Below are 21,678 nucleotides of genomic sequence, written 5' to 3'. Positions count from 1 at the left end.
GTGTAGTCTACAATATTTTTATTTGCTAAATATTTGAAAACCATCTTTCTTATTCCTTTCACTTTACAGTTTTGTGCTACTTTGAAATACAGTGCAAAGTATCTAATGTTGTTTCTACAAAGAGAGAGTGAAAATTGAAGGGGTTTGAATACTTGTGCCATTCTCTGTAATTCTAGGATGTTTGTTTTTAATCCTTTTGTTGTTGTTGTAGCTTCTTTCACCAGGTTCTTAGTCAACTCCATTCCTGCTTTACATTTTATTCATGTTTAAACCTTAAAGAGTGAGCAATGAGGAATAGCATAACTATCTCCTAATCATTTGGTTACTCGATCAGTTAGCACAGCCAACCATGCTGAATTTTAAAACAGCTGAAGTAATAATGGTAACTGTGAACCAAAGCTGTTTCTTACACTAAGCTGTCCTCACTCTACATCCTCTGCAGTCTAACAGTTAAAACTTAAACTTTTAATCTTACACAAATTCTCTTTCTGGCTGGACAGTAAACTCCCCTGATGATGATGCTTCATTATTGATTACATTTCAGATGTTAACACATATAAATGAACATTAGAGGTCAGGCAAAGAGGGTAAGTGGATCTGTGTGAAGCCTGGACCTTTATGGTGTATAAAAGGTTGAATTAATTATCTTCCAAGCCCTTTTATCTGAGCTTCCCTAATGAAGCTCTGCTTATTAATGGGTGTAATTATGCAGGCAGTAATAGTGAATTTTAAAAAAGGTAATTATTTATTTTATTTCATGTGTTAATGATTGTACACCTCAGCCTGTATGGTAAAAGATTGACACCTTTATATTATGCATCCAGAGGACTCAGAAATGTCACACTAATTCTACACTAGTTCAAATGCATATGCATTTTTTCCCTTTCTTTAACAATAGAACAACATATAGCATAAAATCATACATAATGCTAATGATAATTTCACATTTAATACTCTTGTCAGATAATATATCTTAAATATTCTGTCCTAACAGAACACATAAGAAAAGTTTAAGAAATTGGTATAACTAGCGAGAGAAATGCGTTGTGGTTTTTTGCCAAAGACAAAAAAAGGAATCACAAATGAAAAGCAACTATAATTTGATGAGACTCTAGTTTTGCTTACATTTAATAAAGAAGATACTTTTGCTCAGTGTCTTCTTCAGAGCTCCTTGTGTTGTGTCTATTAAATGCAACATTACTTATATCCTTTCTCAACATTTCTCTTCCTCAAGTCTTTGTTTATTATTATCTGACATATGGCAACCAATGCCTTAATGAGATTATCTGCAATGTTCCCATGAGTTCTCCCTTCTAGTGCACACTAACGAAACATTGTTACCAACACTGAAGACAAAGACCTGCTCAATTACAATTTTGTAGTCCATTAGACCAAAACACAGCACAAGAGTGTCTTTTGTATTAAGTTGCAAACAGGAAAAAAGGCACAAAGGTCCTTTTTCTTATAACATTTAACCTTCTTTCCTCAATGAATAACTTTCTCCCTGGAAAATTTCAGTTATGTGGTGTCCCATAGTTTGTGGTTTTTTTCTTTGCAACCAGCTCTTTTCAGTGTCGTGCAGTTTTTGTCTCAGTTTGGGAGAGTTGCCAAATTCCCTATCTCCTAAGTCATGGCCAGTGAAGTGAAACAAAATAAAGCTTCCTTTTACCTTCAGGCTGTGTGTCTAATCAGACTTGAAAGCTGAATCTTGATGACAACTCAAGTCAGCTTCATTTTGGGCTGCTTTCTGCTTACGCTGTCAGGCAGGGTGATGCAGATCCTTGAGTGTTCACCTGCAGCCGCCGTTTCTTGTACCTTAACCATGACAGGCAATCAATTCAATTAATCATTCAACACTCAAGTGGTGAATAGCCAGCAAGCCAATGAAAATACAGAAAAATGTTGTAGAGGCACAACACTTTATAGGTCTTGCCATTGTTCATGATTTATATTTAAAATCAACGATTCTCCGTTCCAGCTTAAAGTGCTGGAAGTGGGTAGAGGCTGCCAAATGTACTCAGTGCCACTTGGCCCAATTCTCTGCTTTTGAGTGGTGAGATTTATACATTTTGTAGAGTAAAATACAGGATACATGAAGGATATTTGGTTGCTTTGATGAGAGTCATTGATGAGAATCTGGGCTGATGTCTGCTTTTCTTTTCTTTAAATTGCACATATGTTTGTTATTTCTGTCTTGTCTAACCTGCACTTAACTCTACTTTATTAATATCAAAAAGAATCAGGAAATTAATAGCTTTTGTGGGTCTTTCATGTAGTAGTAATATGTCCACTATAAAGTGCAGCTAATGAAGGCTTTTTGTGGCTGATGTTATTCTCAACTGATTTTCTAAGAACAACATTATTTAGTCTGCTAGCTTTTCCATATCTGGAAAATAATCTGGCTCATACAGATATCCTCTTATCTTCTCAGAAAAATGCATTTTGTCTTTGTTTCCAGTCATTCTATGAGTGCATGTAGTTATTGTTGTTATTTGTTATTAGTTGTTATAGTTATTGTTCAGATCAGTTGTAGATTGGGGGGATTAGGACTAAGCCTGGCTGCCTTTTGTTGCAGTTGCACATATGTGCAGATATGCACATATGTGCAACTGCAACTGCTTCATCATAATATTTTATTTTGGTAAACCAGGTGATGGTTTTGCAGATCTCACTTTTCTCCACATAATCTGCTCATGTTTCACTCTTTAAGATTAAACTACACCATAATAATGTAGCTGTCAAAACATTATTCCAAAGTCACTGTCCTTGACACCACCAAAACTCCAAACACTGAAGCCTATTATTGGGCTAAACATACAGGGGACTCATTTGGACATCTGTTATGACTTTTATACAATCTTTGGGCATCAGCAAATATCTTATAAAAGAATAAAAAACATCTAAAAAGAACTGTTGTAAAATAAAACAGTTTTACCTGATGCTCACAAACAACAGCGCTGATCAATTCGCAATGGGTTGGTTGTTTACTCAATCAATCAAACCTGAAACTAAACATGGAACATTGCCCAGCGTGGATTGCCATTATCTGCTCATCTTACAGTGTGTTCTTTTTTTATTCTGCTTGTTTATATCTGTAAACAATAGTTCTGTGACGCAGGACAAATGTCTGGCATGTTCTGACAACAGAGGGATATCATATTATGGTAACTTTAAATCCAACATTTCATCGCAAACAAAAATGTTTCCAAAAGAATTCTCTTCTGAGAATCGGAAATTATTAATTCTGTTTTGGTGGATGATGGTCGGAAATTATTCATTCTATGTATAAGTTTTAGTTAAGGCTAACACTTCACATTGGACACATTGAATGATTATGAATGTTTTTGTTTCAAGGTACATTTATGATAAATTATTTATTTTTTACTTTTTACTTTTTTTTTTACTCACCATTGTTTGTCCATTTCAGATGTTACAACCTGATCAGGTGTATGGGAGGGGCCGGCCCAGCATTTTCTGCTTAAATGGCTGTATGTCACTGGTTGCATCACTGGGTTCTACCAAATAGAGGGTTTTCTTTTCTGTATTGCATCACTTGTTTTTTCTTTAAATTAACCTTTTGAATTGCCCTGTCTTACATGTTTTATTTTGCAGACCATTTAGGCTATGTACAGTAGATGAGTTTGTAAATTAGATTAAATATCTTATTCCTGATTTCTGCTTAGATTTTTTAGTTTGTTTTGACCTGTTCAATTATGGTATGATCTAATGAACTGCAGGTGTGTTGCCAATTTGGTATAAAACCAGTAAGATTTCAGCTGCTCAAGATGGATGTCAGAGCTTAGAAAATGCAACAAAATTTACCAGAAGAACCTGAACCTGGGAGCTGATGCTGTTTTTTGTTTGCCTGTTTTGACCATTTGAGTGCATCACATCACGCAAATATATATTTTGCCATATGTTTTTACAGTTAATGCATATCGGTGTTGTCTTATTTTAATTCACAGTGTGTTAAAGTGTGGAGGGGTATGAATATTGTCTGTCTACTTGACCAGGTGGTGGCAGTGTGGATTACCCAAGTATTTAATTAGGATATTGTTTTGCTGGCCATGAGCTGAAACACAGACACACATTACAGAATACAGCAAGAGCATAAATTAAATTTTGTTTGCGTATGCAGCAGGTGGATAAAGCCATGACCATAAGTCCACTACAAGAGCTAGAAAATGTGGAGAGAGCCGTTTGTGATCTGTAATGTCTCCACTTGGCCCATATTGGGCTTAACACTGCATCTGGAACCATCCCAAGCTACAGTCAGCAGTTTGCACTGCAGGACTAGGCTGCATAGCATTATGATAATGAAAAGTTATTAATCTAATCCTGCTGTTTTTTCCCCCACAAGTCAAAGCTCCACATACTGTAGCTGTAACCCATCACAGCTGTCTCTGGATGAGCATGTTAGAGTACTGCAGTGAAACCTCAAGGCTTTTATTTTTGTCTGAATCACATATTACTGCATATCTTTTCGGGAATACTGTTCTCATTAGGTATTGAGTATGTATTTGCATTTTATTGAACTGGGAGCTGGGAAGGTGTTGTCTTTCATCTGCAGGAAACTTAGGTTACCAAGATTCTTGCGGATTGTCAGCGTGCCATTTTCTCCTTTTTTGCCTATTTTCTGTTTGATAATCAACTTTTAAAACATTTCCCTCTGTAGAACATGGATATAAAAAGAAAAAGCAGGTGTTTAAAGGTTGGGTAGGCTTCTACATCTCCTGCACCATACTTCAACAGGCAGAGGTTAAGTTCCTTCTCAAAATGTAAAAACAGAGCTTTTTCTCTTCAGAATTGTAGTGCATGTAACATAGTCAGGAGGGGGCAGTCTTTCCTATTCTAAGTCTAGCTAATTAGGACTAAGCATGCTGCAAATGTGTGAACATTGAATTTAAATTCTTTCCTCTCATTTGTGTTGCACTAGGTATTTAATTGACTTAAATGCAGTGGCAAAGTTTAGAAATGACTTCTCTGCAGTTGTATTTTCTTGGATTTGGTGTTAATTGTGGGAACAAAACCTGCTAAGTGCAAATAAAGATAGCTTGGTGGCCTAGAGTTGATGCTAAAGAGTTTTTATTTCTGCTGCTTATTAATGCCTTGAGATTCAGATACATGCTTTATTTCTGTCTGTGCATTTGCATCTTGGTGACACAGGGGTGGGAGCATAAAACAGCTTGAGTTGGTTTACTTTGTGCTGTGTATTTGTACCATTTGTGTATTTGTATTCAGCCTTTTTTATCATTAATATCCTGACACTGTTTATTTATTTATGTAGAAGATTCCCTCCTGCGACAGGATGATATTTGGATGCTGGAGTGCGATGACCCTCAGGAGGTTCTCACCTGCGTGCCTCGCCCCAACCACCTCGAATTCCTTCGCATCACACCGCCAGAGGATGACCTCATCGGGGACACACCCTACTACCCCAAGCTGGAGTGCACGGTAAACGTTCTCAAACATGAACAGTAAAAATCCCGTGACTATTCTTCCACCTCGTGAGACTCAAGGGGATTAGTCTCCATTCAGGCATTTGGGGGACTGATTATGAGTTGTTACAAATGGATTAGAGGGTCATAAATTCTAATCTTGGGACCCAGATCCAATTCCAAAACCTGGAAGGGATTATTTTAGCCAAAACTCACATTTAGGGCAACAAAAACTATCCCCTAACTTTAAGCAGTTTTTTAGAGGCCTTATTTGTTATGTTTGTCTTATATATTAATGTTATCCTTGTTGGTTTGAGTATTCATTATATTTCTCATATAAAGCTGCAAATTTACTTGTTGGACTTTACAAAGGTTAAATTGGGCCAGAAACCTCCACTCTAATCTGATGTACTACAAAAAACAATCAGGTGATTCCCACTATTTTGGGATTTATGTATACATAACACAGTTGTCTAAAGAGGCTCATAAAAATGTTTCCCCACCTATTTACGTCTGTCCAGATTCCATCACGCTGTCTGTCTGACGACTCTCATTTGTGCGGCAGATGAAGTAGAATACCTGGGTGTGGATGTGGGCACATTTTTTGTGTTGGTAGAAAGGCTATGTATTGTTTTCCCTGAGACACCTGAACTGCCCTGACTGCGAACACAACTGCTTGACATACCAGTGCACACTGCATGATGTGCATGATTAGTGCAGAGTCAAGAAAGTCAGACATCTCAGATATTCAGCTGTGGAACAGGCTCTGCGATTTATTTGTACTACAACTGTGCATAAAATATCCTCCTGTATTTCAACAGAAGGATGCTCAAGAGGAGGGAGGAGATGACAACACCTGTCTGAAGCTTTTAAATGAATAGTATTACTTTTGACCTCTTGAGTCTCATATCAGTTTGTTTATCTTGCAAGAGGTACAGAAAACCATTTGTCCAATTAGAAATGGATCTAAACATAACTTGAGTAAACATAAAATGCCTTTCTAAATTATTCAATTTATTAAGACTATCTATGATTATCCAGGAGGTCACCAAGAAACCTGGAAAAAATCTGAAGGACTACAGATATAGCAAATACTCTGTGGTCTGACAACACAAAAGTGAAGCTATTTTTTGATGAGGGAATCATCATGTTTTACATTATAACATGATGTAAAACTCAAAAAAGTAAATTTTTACATAATACTGCCCCTTTAATCTTGGTGCTGAAGGCGCAGTGCTGGAAAGAACTGGAGTTTCTTAAAGACACAGAGGCCCAATTTCAAAATGTTAAATTGCAAAGCCAAATTTCTTTAAAGTCATGTTTGATATATACAGCGTTTTTAAAACAGCTGAGGGTAACGTAGTTACTTGATTGGGCTATAAAATGGCACTATGTGGCTGAAAAACATGTAATACTGCCTCTTTAATTTGATTAAAATGCTGTTCAGGCCTCCAAAACCTACCAGTATGTCATAAATAAGACAATCTTACAAAAAAAGAATAATTATTACTTCACAGTGGTGTGAAGGTTAGGGTAGCCAGCAACCACAAACAGTTGGTGGCAGTCGAGTGGCACCACCGGTTTAGGGGGCATTTACTTTTTCCACTAAATGCCTAGTAGCTTTTTTCCTCCTAATTAATTATATAATTTGAAAACTTCTTCTCCCCTTTACTCGTGCTATATTTGTGTAAGATTAAAGTTTCTGTTTCTAATATATCCTCCAGGGGAATTTAGTGCTTAAACAATCTGCAGTATTTGTGGGGTTTTTTCACTATACTGTAAAGCTGTTTTTGCTGGGATATCATTGTTCATTGGTGATATGTTAATTTTTGTCTCATTTTTTAAAACATAAAACCTTCCCAAAGCTTAACTTAAAGCATGGAGTTCCATTATGTAGCTCACTTAGAATGTGCTAAGTCAGGCAGTTGCTTTCAGGAAGAGTGAGCTTTGGTTGCTAAAGGCAACCAAAGCTTTTAGCACCTCGTGACATTTAAAACTTTTAGCACCTTGTGACATATTCAATTAAACAATCCTGTCATAATGAAAGTAGTGATTTAAAATAAGCATAAGCTAAGGAAATTATTTAAAAACATCACTACATTCACATTTTTTCTACTTTTTTTTGACTTAATTATATTTCAGTTAGCATGTTTACTGCAGTTAGTGCTAGCTTATCAGTTTTTTAAAGGTTCTTAAAAGCAATTTCCTCACAGTTAAAATTGTATTCATCTTCTGAATGTTGTCAGTATGGAGAGCAGGTTCATTCTAAACATGAAGGTAGGTGAGAAAACGTTTTTTTTTTTCTCATCTGTGTTCAGCACTTGAGGCTTATGATCACATTTTAGCATATTAGCTTGAGCTGGCTGTGGCCAGCAGGCTGCTGCCTAATCACCTCATCTTAAGCCAAGTGTTGTACAAGCTCCCCACTTTAAAGTGTAGTGCTACTTTACAGAAATCTACACCTCTCTACCTGACTGCAGGCTGATACGTGCTTCTGCGCCTGCTCTGTTTGCCTCAAGGAAGTAGAGGTAATAAGACACCTGTTGTGCATGAGTATGCAGAATCCCTCCCAGGAAGGGAGGGGTTTAAAAAGAGGTGTTCCCAGACTGGATAGACCAGTAAAATTCCTTTTTGTTCCCAACGTGAGAATTTTTCTCACACAGTGGCACAAAAACTTTGACTGTAAACTGAGACAGACTCAAAATAGGAGCACCGGGACTCCACACTGCCACACAGGGAAGTACATCTTTCAACTTTATGGAATATATCGCTTCCTAAGAGTGGGGAATGCTTCTGTTTCAAGACAGGTGGACTCTGTTCTCCAACCATACCGGGTATATTACAGCGAGAAAGGTTTCCAGCCGTTGAACTGCTTGACTTCACTGGATGTGTCATGGAAATCTGCTGCTGGAGGAAAGTTAACTGTACTGCTGACAACGTACAGCAAGGAGTTGCCTTCACGTGTGCGAAAAGCAGCTATACTGACCTGTAAAGGTGTCATTAAACCTTCTTCCAGGACAAGATTAGAGAAGTGTTAGAGGTCTATCCATACAAAGGCCGTTTGTTTCCTGAAACCATTAGAAGTGAAAGTGTGGCAGCTTGAATAAATACAGGTGGAAGGATAAATATTTTTAAGAGACACTGGGACTACAACTTATAGAAAGTACAAATGGAGAGTAAACATAGTAGCTTGGATGAAGAAGGGAAGCAGCCTACTAGTTCCATTTTGAATGTTTTTAACAATTTATTTATACGGGATCATACTGCTACTTTGGATTCTCCTATGCCTGTTTTGACATCTTTCAAAGAGCTGCCAGATAGTGGAGCTGAAGTAGTAGAAGACTGTCAAAGTAATAGTGAAGGAGCTCTTCAAGACGCTAAATCATCCATAAAAACTACTTGTGAACAAGTGAAAGGACCCCAAAAAGACTCAAATGAGTCTGAACTCGTTCAAGTCACAAGGGTGGAAACACATAGCGACACAGAAAATGAGGATGATGAGAAGCCAAAAAGCGGTATAGGTTTTTCTGAGAAAGCTCCCTTATCTGAAGGCAAAAATGTTGTGAAGGGACAGGGGAAGGAAGATGAGCAACAAATACCTGTTTTAAGAACACATGGTTTTAGAGAAAGATCAACCATAGAGGCTATTTTATATTCTAGTAAGTTTGGTCGCAGAGGTAAATCTAGCCCAGCAAAGGTATCATCAGTGTCCAAGCAGGAAGACGGAGGTAGTACTAAGAATAGCCATACTGCAGTGTCCGTTATTGGAGAATCTACTGAGGATAGTCCTAAATTGGATTCAGCAGCAGCATCAGTTGATGAAGAGTATGACAGCATAGATTGTTCTCAGCCTGTTCCTGTAATTTCTGGCAATAAAATATTAGAAGTATCCACTCATGAAAAGGATAGGGTCTCTCCAAAAAAACTTACAGAAAACATAAAAGAAGCTGAGGAGCCCCAACCTAATCAGATTCCTGAAAAAGTAATCCAGTCATCATCCAAACCAGAGGAGCAACAAGAGACTTTTGGCCTGACTCTTTCAGAGCCTAAAATACCATCAGACTCTGCTGGTAAAAGCCAGCCATCTGTCAGCTCATCTCCACATCAGACACTGGATTCAAAGATGCCGCAAACAAGCACTGCCTCACCAGTTTCATCTGCTGCCACCCAATCCAAGGGTACAGCACTGTCCTCACCGCCTTCCTTCCAGATGCCAGCTCTGTTCAGTGGTTTGCGGGTACTAAAGAAAGGAGCAGTGGGGGATGACAGGGAGGTGGTGTCAGAGATCAAGCAAAGGGAGAAGGATGCTGATCTGGCCTTGCTCAGCCTCAAGAAGACTGTAAACAAAGCCAAGCTTTTCCCTGAACAGAAGATGTCGTCTGGTGTGAAAAAGCCCACTGAGCCCAAATCACTGGCAACGTCTAAAAGCACCACATTGGGACAGCTTTCTCAGCGACTCAAATTAGACAGTCATGATGACAGCAAAAAGTCTAATGATGGAAAGGAGGGGGATTTGGAGGGCAAAAAACATTTGGAAACTGGAGACGAAGATGAGGTTGCTGGGGAGGCAAACAACAGAACCGGAGTAGAAACTTTAAAGTCGCCACTAGAGAAAAAGAAAACCTCAGACCTGGCTTATGAAACTTTCAAAAATGTCTTTGGTCCTAAAACTGTCAAAAAAGAAAAAGTTGAAGATATCGATCTTGGTGCAGTGAAAAGAAAATTAAAAAATAAGGATAAGGAAAATCTGCGGTTGATTTTTGAGAGAACTTCCAAATGTCCTGGAAAAGACATTACAATTTCTACAGAGACTACCGTATGTCCTCACTGTATTTAACTTTACTTTTTATCAATTTTTTTTTCTGCCTTGCTCTTCAGAACAGCTTTATCAGGGCCTGCTTGTATTTTTTTATATACAGACAGAGGTCTCTCCCACAGACAGCGAGGACCGGACTCCAGGTCGTCTGCAAGCTGTGTGGCCTCCGCCCAAACCTAAAGATGAGGAGGAGAAGGTTGGGCTGAAGTACACAGAGGCAGGTAAGACCTTAAGGCTTGTAGAGTTAGGCAACACTGCTTTTGTTTGCTTTTAAGATTAAGAATGCTGACAGTGGACCATGACATTTAAGCTCTAACATGGACACACCTCATACTGATTGGTTTTAGGGATAACATCCAGTAGAGCTACAGTTAAAACATTTGAAGCAGTCTCATGCCTGGGTAATTAGAACCGATTGGTTCCTAAGAGCAAAACACTTTAAGTGAAAATTTAGCCATCGTTGTCTAATCCTTGAGCACTTTAAATGTCTTTGGCAAGTCATAGAAAGCTTATAAAGAATCATTTGGAGGCTCAAAACATCATTAAAAATCCATTAAAGATCACACTGAGGTTGTTTTTGCTTTAACAGTGCCATTTCTGTGGTTGCTGCTACAGGATAGAACAATGGAGCCTATTTGAGTGGTGGTGGAATCAGTTTCTTTGGCCAAATAGGTTCAAAGCACACAGATTCAATTACACAGTAAAAAGTTTGCTATTAGGCTATGAGCATTAGTTGATTTGAAACAGACCACAGTGGCCCAATTGCTGCGTGGTGCTCTCTGTGGTGCTGATATTTCAGAAGAATAGAAATAATGTGATGTAGTGTAGTTTTCCAGATTGTATATATAAGAACGTTTTAAATCGAGATTGCTCCATATAGATAAAAAATAGCACTTGGTTATTTATTAAAATCATAATTTATTTGCCTGATAACTGCAACTTTTATACACCATGTTATTGTGCAGATAAATACTAATATATAGATATGATCATTGACCCATTGTCATACGTTGCTTCATAGAAGATATATACATGAAGAGGATGAACTTCATTGTAAGTTGTTACAAATCGGGATTTTTAGATTGCATGTATATATTTGATACATGACGTATTTCTTTCCATTCTATCCATTCAAACTTAAAAGGAAGATGTTCACAAAAAGGTATTCTGCAGCACTATTTGAATCTAACTTCCCACGGTCTAATTATGACTTCTGGGAATGTTGGAAAGTCCTTCTTTTAATTTCCAGATGAGAACTCAGATTTTCTGAGACACCATAAATGTTTTGCTTCATGTATTTATGAAGCAAAACACGAATACATGAATACAACCAACCAGCTGTAAAGTGCCCTGGTTGGTTGAATTGTTTAAATCTCTATTCTGACAGTGATCTACCCATCTGTTGTCTCTTTTGCCTTTATTGAATGTCATCCCTGTGGTGTGGTGGCTCAATACATTACCATACAATTTGTAAACACAACTACTGTAATGAAACCAAAAGGAAAATATATTGTTAGTAGTCATGATTAGAAACATCAAACAGACATTCTCTCTTTGCATAGATGTGGCCACCAGAGTGTGCTTGTGGGTTTTATTAGATTTTTTTTTGTCCTTGTCTGATTTTAGAGCACCAGGCTGCTCTCTTGCAGCTGAAAAGAGAGTGCAAGGAGGATCTGGAGAGGATGCATGTAAGTTGACATAATTACTGATAAAGATTTATAAATATACATTACGCACAGTGATACAGTTGTGTCAGGTATTTCTGTTTATTTTGATGAGTATAGATTACAACAGAAATGTACAGTATGTACTGCACAGTATGTGCAGTCAATACTTAGTTGTGTTTCTTTACATAACTTACCACATCACTGTTGCGGTGTTAAGGTGTTGGGAAGACCAAGTCGCTTTGACAGCAATCTTCTGCTCGTCTGCTGTTGGGTCTAGTGTTAGTCCTTTCATTGTATTTAGGTCAGGTGAGTTTGTTCACCAATCAAGTACAGTAGTACCATGGACATTTAACCTAGCACTGTTAGACTTGGCAGTGTGAGAAGATGCAAAGTCCATGAAGGTTGTCAGCAGATGGAAGCAGGAAGTGCTGCAGGATTTTCTGATAGATGGCTGCATTGACTGTGGACTTGAAAACACACAGTAGGGGGTGCTGTGGTGGCACAAGGGTAAAGCATAACCTATGTATGGAGCCTTAGTCCTCAAGGCAGCTGTCACAGGTTCGAGTACCGGCCTGATGACTTTGCCACATGTCTCCCCCTCTCTCATTACTCACTTTTCTGCCTGACCACTCTCAAATAAAAGCCACTAGACCCAATAAAACCTTAAAAACAGAAAACACACATTAGGTAATCACTGGCAGATGACATGGCATTGCAAATTCACTGACTGCAGAAACTTCTCACTGGCCAGAAAACCACTTTTGCCTCTCCATTTTGGCATCCTGAATTCCAAGTAAAATCTGCTTTCATCTAAAAAGAGTTAGCAACAGTTCATAATGGTTCATATTGGTTTTGTGTAATTTTCATTTATATAAGACTAATATAGAAATATTATATTTACAATATTCTTTTTTTATTACCTAATACAACACTACATATACAACACATAACTAAACACCAATTTTATTATGAACAGGAGAGTTAGTTTGCTGCAGATTTTTTGCAGCTTACCACTTTGACCACAAGATGGCGCTAAGGGAGCATAAAATGTTAATACGTTCAGTCCATAAAAAATATGTTTAGGGTGGCTTGGAAATTAAGTTTTCTCCAAGTGTCCTCAAAGACTTTTAAATGAGTGACCAAATAATCAATAATTGACCCATCAAGATATTTTAAATTTAAGACTAAATTCAGATGCATGTCTGTTTTGGAGAAACTTTATTGCTGGCAGTCTTGGTCCAGGCACTCCTTGCAAAAAGCGATGGTAAATTCCAGTGGGATTATCCTGTTAAATTAATGAGTCAAATAAAGTAAAATTATTGTTGCCTTTATTTTTTTATGTATGTTTTTGTTTTTGTATATTGATTGAAAATAAAGTTACAGTTAAAACAAACAACAAAAAAACAGGTAAAACCTTTATTAAAACCTGGGCCATTTTATGTATAAAGATGTGTCATTTATTACCAGGGAGTCATTGATCTTTTATGGAGTTCTCTTTTCTTTCTGGTTACACAGTTTTCTCTAAATCCCCTTAAAAATGTTAGAAATAATTAGACAAGTGTTTAGGGCTATAAAATGGAAACACCTGAACACTGTGTTCCCATTTTGCCAACTTAAATGAGGTTCTGCCATCTTTTTAAATTAGTTTCATTAATAAATTGCTTTAAGGGACACTGCCCCAAAAAGTCAGACCTAACATTTGGTTTATTCGTCAGTTTGCTGGAAGGCTTTATTTTATTGGCAAGTTTTTTTTTTCTTAGAGTTAAAGCTTTTGTAGAAAGGTGTGTTCTCCAGTGAACTCACAACAGAGGGTGTGAACACACTTAATTCTAAGGTGACAAGAGTTAATAAAGAACATGTTGAAATTTATTACCAAACCTTTTTTCTTTGAAATCATTGCTGTGGTGTAGCTGGTATGGCTTTCATTGTTTGACATGCAAAATGAAAAACTGGAGTTGCTAGATTTCTCTTGACTCAGAAGTTATTGTAAGAACAGAAAAACATTTAGCTGGGGAAAGTTTATAATTACATCATTGTTATTGTTCAGTCAAAGATTAATCTTTTTGAGGGCTCTTTTTGGAGTAATTATACACTGTAGTCTGAGTTCTGTCCAATAAAAACACTGTCTGCTCCTTGATACAGTTTTAGTACATGATAACTGCAGTTTGGACCACTCTGTAATTGTTTTATGCCTGGCTTTCTGCTTTTACAGGCTGACTTTGAGCTTAAAATCTTCCAACTTCGAGGTGAGCATGCTGTCTCAATATCACAGCTGGAGGGAGCCCTTGCTAAGCTACGGAAGGAAAAGATGCACAGTGCAGGCCAGGATTATAGTCCTGTCTGCGATGTGGCTGTACCCAACTCAGAAGAGTTGACCCCTAAGACCAGTCGCACTGTGGGGATCCAGACTGACAGGGAGACCTTCATTAAGAGCCCAGAGGGGGATGAAGGAGGGCCCACTCAAAGCCCCAACCAGCAGCTGCGTAAAAAACTCAACTTGGACTCAGTCGGACTAAATGTCAAAGCTGAAGCAGGACCTGAACCTTCTGGACCTCCTCCTCCCCCTCCAGCTCTGCCACAGAACCTTTCAGGACCACCACCTCCCCCTCCTCCACCGCCTCTTCCAGGCTTGCCAATACCACCACCACCTCCTCTCCCCTTCGCAGGCCACACTGGAGGGCCACCTCCACCGCCTCCACCACCTCCTCCTCCAGGGGGTGGTCCACCTCCCCCTCCTCCTCCCCCTCCTCCTCCTGGCATACCTGGAGGTGGTCCACCTCCCCCTCCACCTCCTCCAGGCTGCGGACCTCCACCTCCTCCCTCATTGGGGGGGTTTAGCCTGAAAGTTGAGGCTGCCCCGAGGAAACCTGCCATTGAGCCTGCCTGCCCCATGAAACCTCTGTATTGGACCAGGATTCAAATACAGGAAAACACGTATGTAAATTTACTGACGTATTCTTTTTTTTTTTTTTACAAATGTATTCAAAAGCAAAACAAAAGAAGCAGCATAAACACACCATGTTGCACACTGTCCTGTAGCACTCATTTAATCCTTGAACTTTTCCCACATTTGGTCAAATTACAACCTCGGTGTATGTGATGACTTTGTATGACTGACCAAAGACAAATAGTGCTTAGCTGTGAAGTGGAAGGAAAATGGGCTGCATATGTATGCAGTCCTTTTTACTCAAATACCTTTAAATAAAAAATCTTTCTAAAGTTATATAATTGGTAAACAAATTCCAGCAGACTTTAGGCCAGAGGTCCACCATCCATCAGGATGCTAGAGCTACAAAGGAATGTTTAAAATCGCAGAACATTCATGTTTTAGCATGGTTCAAACCTAAATCCAAATGAGTACCTGTGGCAAGACCTGAAAGTTGACGTTCATGGATGCTCTCTGGCCAATCGTAAGCTCTTCAAAGCTGGTTGAGTCATGCAAGGTGGTTTTACAGAGTCTTGAACAGGGGGTTCTGAAAACAAATTCATATAAACCTCAATTGATTTGTAGCTTGGTCTACCTCAAAATGATGTGCAACATTAAGTTGGAGAAAATGCTTCAGATGTATTAATGACTTTGCAAGACACTGTAGGCAACACCAGATTTGATTGCAGATATCAGCTTTGTCCTGCGCAGAGTGGTTCAGATATTCTGGTCAGTTTTAATGGGTTACATAAAAAGGTCCTAAGCATTCAGAGATATAGTTGTTCCTCCACGCTCCTGCATTTAAGGGTTCTGTTGAGATACTCAGTAACAGTTAATTGAGTCATTCAGACCATTTGCAGTCACTGCAAATGGTCTGTGATTGTTGCCTGAGTGTTCTAGTCTTCAAGATTTATGGCCTTGTATTTCCACGGTTGGATTAGTGGGGGAAAGCTGAACTGTGGTTCTCTCGCAGGTCCTCAGCTGTGTCAGAGGGCTGCTTGTTGCCCAACAACAGATTCATGTGGGCTATAAATCAAACTGTAAAAAGACAAGTTAAGGAGCATTAAATGGGTCAGGTGTTTAACTACAGCTGGATTAGGTCAGTTAATGGTGTGAGGGTCTTTGGTATAAGGAAGAAGCAATGTCAAGGACAGACTTTTCTTGTAAGAAACATAAGCAAAGCTTTGTTTTGGTTTTAAATTGACACACATTTTGTGCAATTCAGCTGAGAAAGAAGAAAATTTACCCATGAGGGAAAAAAACTGCAGCAACCTGCTTTCGTAAGGGTGCTCACCCTAATTGGTAGGAATACCCTTTGATTCACTTTAAGCATTGATTCTTCTTGAGTTTACACCTCCCATTAAATACAATAAGGCTAATGAATCTGAAATAGTCAGATTTTAGTATTTAAATCATCTTTGCTCACTTGGATGTCTTTGCCATAAAACCATTTCCAACTTTGGAGCTCATTGATAGAGATGGATCCTTAAAAATATGTTTGGAAAGTTGCAAAAGCTGCTCAGCTATTGTAAGGAAGACTGCATTGCTGTAAGAATAAGGCCATTGGTAATTGGAAAATGTACAAAGATTTTTTTGACATACTATTGAACTTTATTGGTTTTTTTTAACTGTACCTTTTTATCTTGATTTTTATTTTAGATCTGATTTCTTGCAATCAGTAACAAGCTTCACAGTTGAAGTAAAATAACTTTTAAATTTAAAAAATGCAAGGAACATTGCATACTATATTGTATTATTATACATACGATGGCACAGTTCATCAATAATTACAGAAAAGACCATTTTCCAAAATGGTTTAAAACACAAGGGAGAAACTGTTCAAGGTGGCTGCCAAGTGGCCGACAGAAACTTTGCAGGAGCTGTAGGACTTTCCAAGAAGGACTGGTAGTGTTCTACATCTCCTAAATTCTCAATTTGTTTGTACTAAGGAATAGAGTTCCAAGACAGAAGTGTTTCTTCCAAAGAAAACTTCCAGGCTTGTGTAAAACTTCCCATAACCTTGTGGAAGAATGCGCTATATTTTGAAGGAAGCAAACTTGAACTTACTTGACTCTACTAGAATGTTGAATGCTGAAATTAAAACTTACAGTGTTTCACCAGTATATCAGTTGGTGAAACACGGATTCTGCTCACTTTGCCACCACTTGCTGTTTATTTTATTTTTTTTGTTTATCTTTCCCTTAATAAGCTTGTAGTTACATTATCTAGGACATTGGTCACAAAATACAAAATGTAATGGCTCTAAAACCTGGAATTTTAACCGGAGTGAGTACTCTTAAGAGCCACTGTGTTAAATGTATTTACAAATTATAATGCATGAAGGTCTTGTTTGGGTCTTGGATGCAGTTTTCTTTATTCGTCTACTCTGCTTCAGAGTTAATAGTTCCTTTGTTTATGCAAGTTCAGAATGGAGAACAAAACCAACACAGTAGCATCATGTTCTGAACAGAAACCCTTTCGTAAGATTTTTCTTTTTACTCCAAGAAACCAACAGACACTTATTTTTTTTTTTTTTTTGCAGTTTAAACTCTGATAACCCTCGTGTTAATGCCTTGTTTCCAGATTTACTTTCACTCTCTAAATATGACTTGACAGATGAGCCACAATGACCTTTACGAGGAACAGCAATGTGTGAGAAGATAGTAGAAAATTATGAGCATCAACATTCCAAGCACTTTGTTTAGATTAGGCTCATTTAATTTCAAAGCTGTTGATTGGGCTGTTGATGTCTGACTTTGTGGAGAAAAGCAAAGCCAGATGCGAGCAAAGATATGTTTGCAAGAACAACACACTGAACATCATCTTGACTTTAACCACCTTTTGTTTCTGTCTGTTTGTTTCTTTCCTTCCCTTGTAACTCAGCAACTTCCAAAAACAGAAAGTTTTTCTCCCAATTTTTTTTGTCCTTGTGGGAAACGATCCCATAATACAGAAACAAGTGTGCCTGAAACGTTTGTTATTTTTATCACCTAGCTCATAAACATCTCTTTTGAAAGTGGAGATTGCAGAAACTCCTGCCAAGTTTTTGTCGGCCTGCGAAATGGAAAATGGAAAACAGGTCAAATAAACATTAAATGAGTTTCCACAATTTTGTTAAACTCAAGTAACCTTTTTGCCCTCCTGCCTGCTGTCACAGCTGCTGTGTTTAAATGTTTTGCACCTTGTAACTTAACTTTTGATGTCTTATTTGTTTTAAAAAATAGCAACAACACACTGTGGGATTCTCTGAAAGAGCCTGACATCGTCAACACTAACGAGTTTGAGGATCTTTTCTCCAAGACCACAGTCAAGCAGAAGAAGAAGCCCTTGTCAGACACCTATGAAAAGAAAACCAAAGCCAAGAAGGTATGTTCTGTTCCACAACTCCTGTGCTCTGTTTTCATCTGTTGTTATTAAGCCTTCTAACGCTTAGTGACTTTCAAAAGTATTTTGTCATATTTTTTCTCGTTTCAGCCATTAGCCTCCTTTGTTCATCTCGAAACTGACATTCATGCTTAAGATCATAGCGAGCAAATTATTGCCACAGATTCTCAGTTAGATATAGGCTGACTTTGACTGGGCCATTCTGACATTGCAGTTAATATTATTGAAAAATAACCTCAGTTTGTTTAGATGATAGGCCATGTTTTGCAGTTTGACTCTACAATACATTAGGTGACCTCTGAAGTTGACTAGTTGCATTGGGGTTTTAGATATTTTAGAATAAAATAGGCTGATCACAATTGCATGCTAAGATTTTCAGATTTTTAATTGTAAAAACATTTGAAAACCATGAAGCTGTTTCCTTTTTCCTATTCACACCTATTCTTTGTTTTGATTGTTCACATAAAATCGCATGAAATATTGCGTTATATGAATGAATGTGGAAAGGTTTAAGAATGTTTTTTGCAAAGCAGCAGTTCATTAGTTTGGAGGCAGTTTTTGCCTGCAAACTGCCTCCTGTAGTTGCTTAGTTTTGCTTTGGACCAGCTGATCATGATGCACATGACAGTAGTAGAGACAGGTTTTCTTATTCTAATTCCTCTTGTGTAACCTTAAGCGAAAGCATAGTAAGTCAAGAAAAACCAAGAGAGATGTATGTTTGCTGGATCGATCCTTGATCTTGGTGTCTTGTCCAATGATGCAACTCTGCACTACTCCTAGAGCCAGCTCTGTGTCAGCGTCCTTTCTGCCCTATGGTCCTCTCTGTTGGCGTCCAAGCAGTTAAAAATCAGTTGCTGACCCAGACTGGCCCTCTAAATCCATACACATCCTCTATTCTGATCAATTTGTGAAGGCTCCACTTTGCTCCAGCTAATGTGTGTGTTTGTGTGTGTCTCTCCATCCAGTCTGGTCACTCAAACTGTCCACATTTGATCCAACTCAGACAACTGTCTCCTCTCCTGGCTTACGTCAGCTTGGTGGAGTTATAACCACTTTTATGGAAACTGTTGATACCAATTTATATAGTTCAAAAATAAACCCCAGCTGTGTTTATTGTTGAAAAGAACTTTGGCACACTGGCCAGGTTATCCGTGTTTAAACATTTTATTTCGGAAACCTGTTTTACATTTTAGATTTTAAAAGTAATCTCTGTGTCTGTGATTGTAGTCCAAGTCTAGGATTAATGATGAAAACAGAACCCATGAAGCCGTAGTTGGAAGTTCAGCTTATTGGAAAGCTCGTCATAGTAATAGAGACTTCTTACTTGATCTTTGATACCCTGCAAGTTTATACTGATGATGATGACAGCTTCCAAAACGTTCAGCTTTTGAACATTGAGGGATCGAGGGGGAGTCGACGACAGTGAGACTAAAATCTAGCTGCTTCTGAGCTGAGAGTGACTATAACAGAGGTAAACACTACAGGTAATTAGGCAAAAAAAAAAAAAAAAAATCAAAGTCTATGATTTATGGAAAGATGCACAAAAACTAGACTTTACAGAATGGCAGAGTCTTTTGGTTGCACATATTTCTTGTACTGGGAATATTATTATTTATAAATTTATTTATTATTTTGACATCTTTCTATGCAAATTATATCATCCTTATTTATTATCCCTAGAGATCAAACAAATCTATGAAATTGCTTTAATATTCAATAGATTAATTTTTCTACAGAGCTGTTTCAAAACAGCTAGCATGTTGTGAAATAAACCAGAGCACAACAAAAAGAAAAACATGCTCTGTTCAGAGTTTTATGATAGATATCTGATCTCCAGTGTTTCAATCTCACCTTTCAATGTACATTTTAATTTCTTTAATTTATTTTATTTTAATTTATCTTGACATCTCTTTAAAAGCTTTTCCTTAATAAGACATAAGAGCTATTACTTACTTTTCTCCCAAGACTTTCTGCTTTGACCAAGTACTGAAAATATAATTTAGCAGCAGAAGCAACTTCACACTGTGTCAGAAAGAACAGTTTGTGTAAAACAAGGTAAAAATTCAACCTTTGTATTCAGGAGGGGAACAACATTTTTTATTAAATCAATAATTTTTATATCTGACAATGCTGGCAATACCTTCTATATTTTAATACTTAACTTTTTAAGTTAATCTGTGTCTGGAAATGTCTAAGTAACTCGTAAAATCCAATTTTTCTTAATAAAAATGGTATTAAAGACAGGCCCATTTCCTTTAGCCATTTTTCAAAATGGAAAAGACAAGAAACTTCCTATATACTGTAAGTGAGAAAGTCCTGATGTGTGAGATTATACTAAACCAATAAAAAAATCTATTTATTGAAACTTCACCAGAGATGCTAATAATAGCAGGGAGTGCATTATATATTTTTGTAAAGGTTTCATTTAGAAACTAGTTGATCACAAACTCATATCAAATCACCTCCAAATATTGTAACAGTTAAAATTTGTTATTTAAGTTATTGAAATGGTAAATAACTTAAATAACATTTTACCATTTACAATTTAATTCATCAACGTTTGCTGATTCAATAACAGACAAACACTTTAAGAGGTAATATTGCTGCTATAACCTTTTTATTCCATTGAATGTTGCCAATAAAACTTTAAAAAAAAAATTCCAAACTGTAACAGTCCTTTTCTTGGACTGTGTCTCAAATGGTTAATCCATCTTTCAGCAGCAGTACTGTGGATGGTAGAGTTTTCACTCTGCAGAATCTGACCAGACAGTGAACCACATCCCCCTGAATGACTACCAATACCAGTCAACTCACACACAGACTACCTGCCTCTTGTCTGCGTCTGCACGCACTTAAATGTTTAATGCCGCCAGTAATTCTGTGTTTGTGAGTCCAAAAGGAGCTTCGGATCACCTTTATGCCAGTTTTCCTGCATTGTTTTTTGAATATGCATTAACCTGCAAATGTTTTAGTGCAGGTATTTGGGTTTGTGTGCGTCATGACAGCAGTTCCTCACAAACTATTATGCAGTTGATCAGAAAGTGTTGCCAGATCATGCAAACTCCGCAGCCTGGGGCTCTGAAACAGCGAGAGGCGATGAGTGGTTGGGGATCGGAATGTGTGTGTGCATTATGCATATGAGCCACTTCCCCAATTCCCAACAACTGCACATGCCAAAAAGTTGAAAACAGGGGGATACGGCCGATGCTTACGTGTGTGTGAGTTAATGTTTATCATATGTGCCATTTAAAAAAAGAAGAAAAAAATCAAAGCTGTTGTTTACTCTGAAGCCATTCACCCTCTGTTAATTAGCATATCAAAGCCAGGGGGTGACATGGAGGAGACCTCTCCCGCCAGAACAGACTGGACCGAACTGGACTGGACCTGGGGTGTAATTGTACGCACATGGCTTCCTCAGTGGAAGAAAAATAAAAACCGGGCACCTAT

The 21,678-nt window shown here is 37.9% G+C and overlaps 1 protein-coding gene across 2 annotated transcripts in view; it reads left to right on the top strand.

Annotated features, from left to right (window-relative positions):
- Positions 1-21,678, top strand: part of LOC116709086 (formin-1) — a 56,188-nt gene that overhangs the window by 3,692 nt on the left and 30,818 nt on the right. The window contains exons 2-6 of one of the 2 annotated variants that reach the window (XM_032547385.1): positions 5,288-5,454; positions 10,358-10,475; positions 11,881-11,942; positions 14,134-14,855; positions 18,072-18,213. In XM_032547385.1, coding sequence (XP_032403276.1) covers positions 5,288-5,454; positions 10,358-10,475; positions 11,881-11,942; positions 14,134-14,855; positions 18,072-18,213 — 1,211 coding nt within the window. Of the gene's footprint in view, positions 1-5,287; positions 5,455-7,932; positions 10,255-10,357; positions 10,476-11,880; positions 11,943-14,133; positions 14,856-18,071; positions 18,214-21,678 lie in introns of those variants that run through there. The other variant, XM_032547384.1, reaches the window with a different exon arrangement.

Source organism: Xiphophorus hellerii, chromosome 19, assembly GCF_003331165.1.
Source record: "Xiphophorus hellerii strain 12219 chromosome 19, Xiphophorus_hellerii-4.1, whole genome shotgun sequence".
Lineage (NCBI taxonomy): Eukaryota > Metazoa > Chordata > Actinopteri > Cyprinodontiformes > Poeciliidae > Xiphophorus > Xiphophorus hellerii.
Note: the sequence above shows the minus strand (reverse complement) of the source record. Positions and strands in the feature narration are given on the sequence as shown.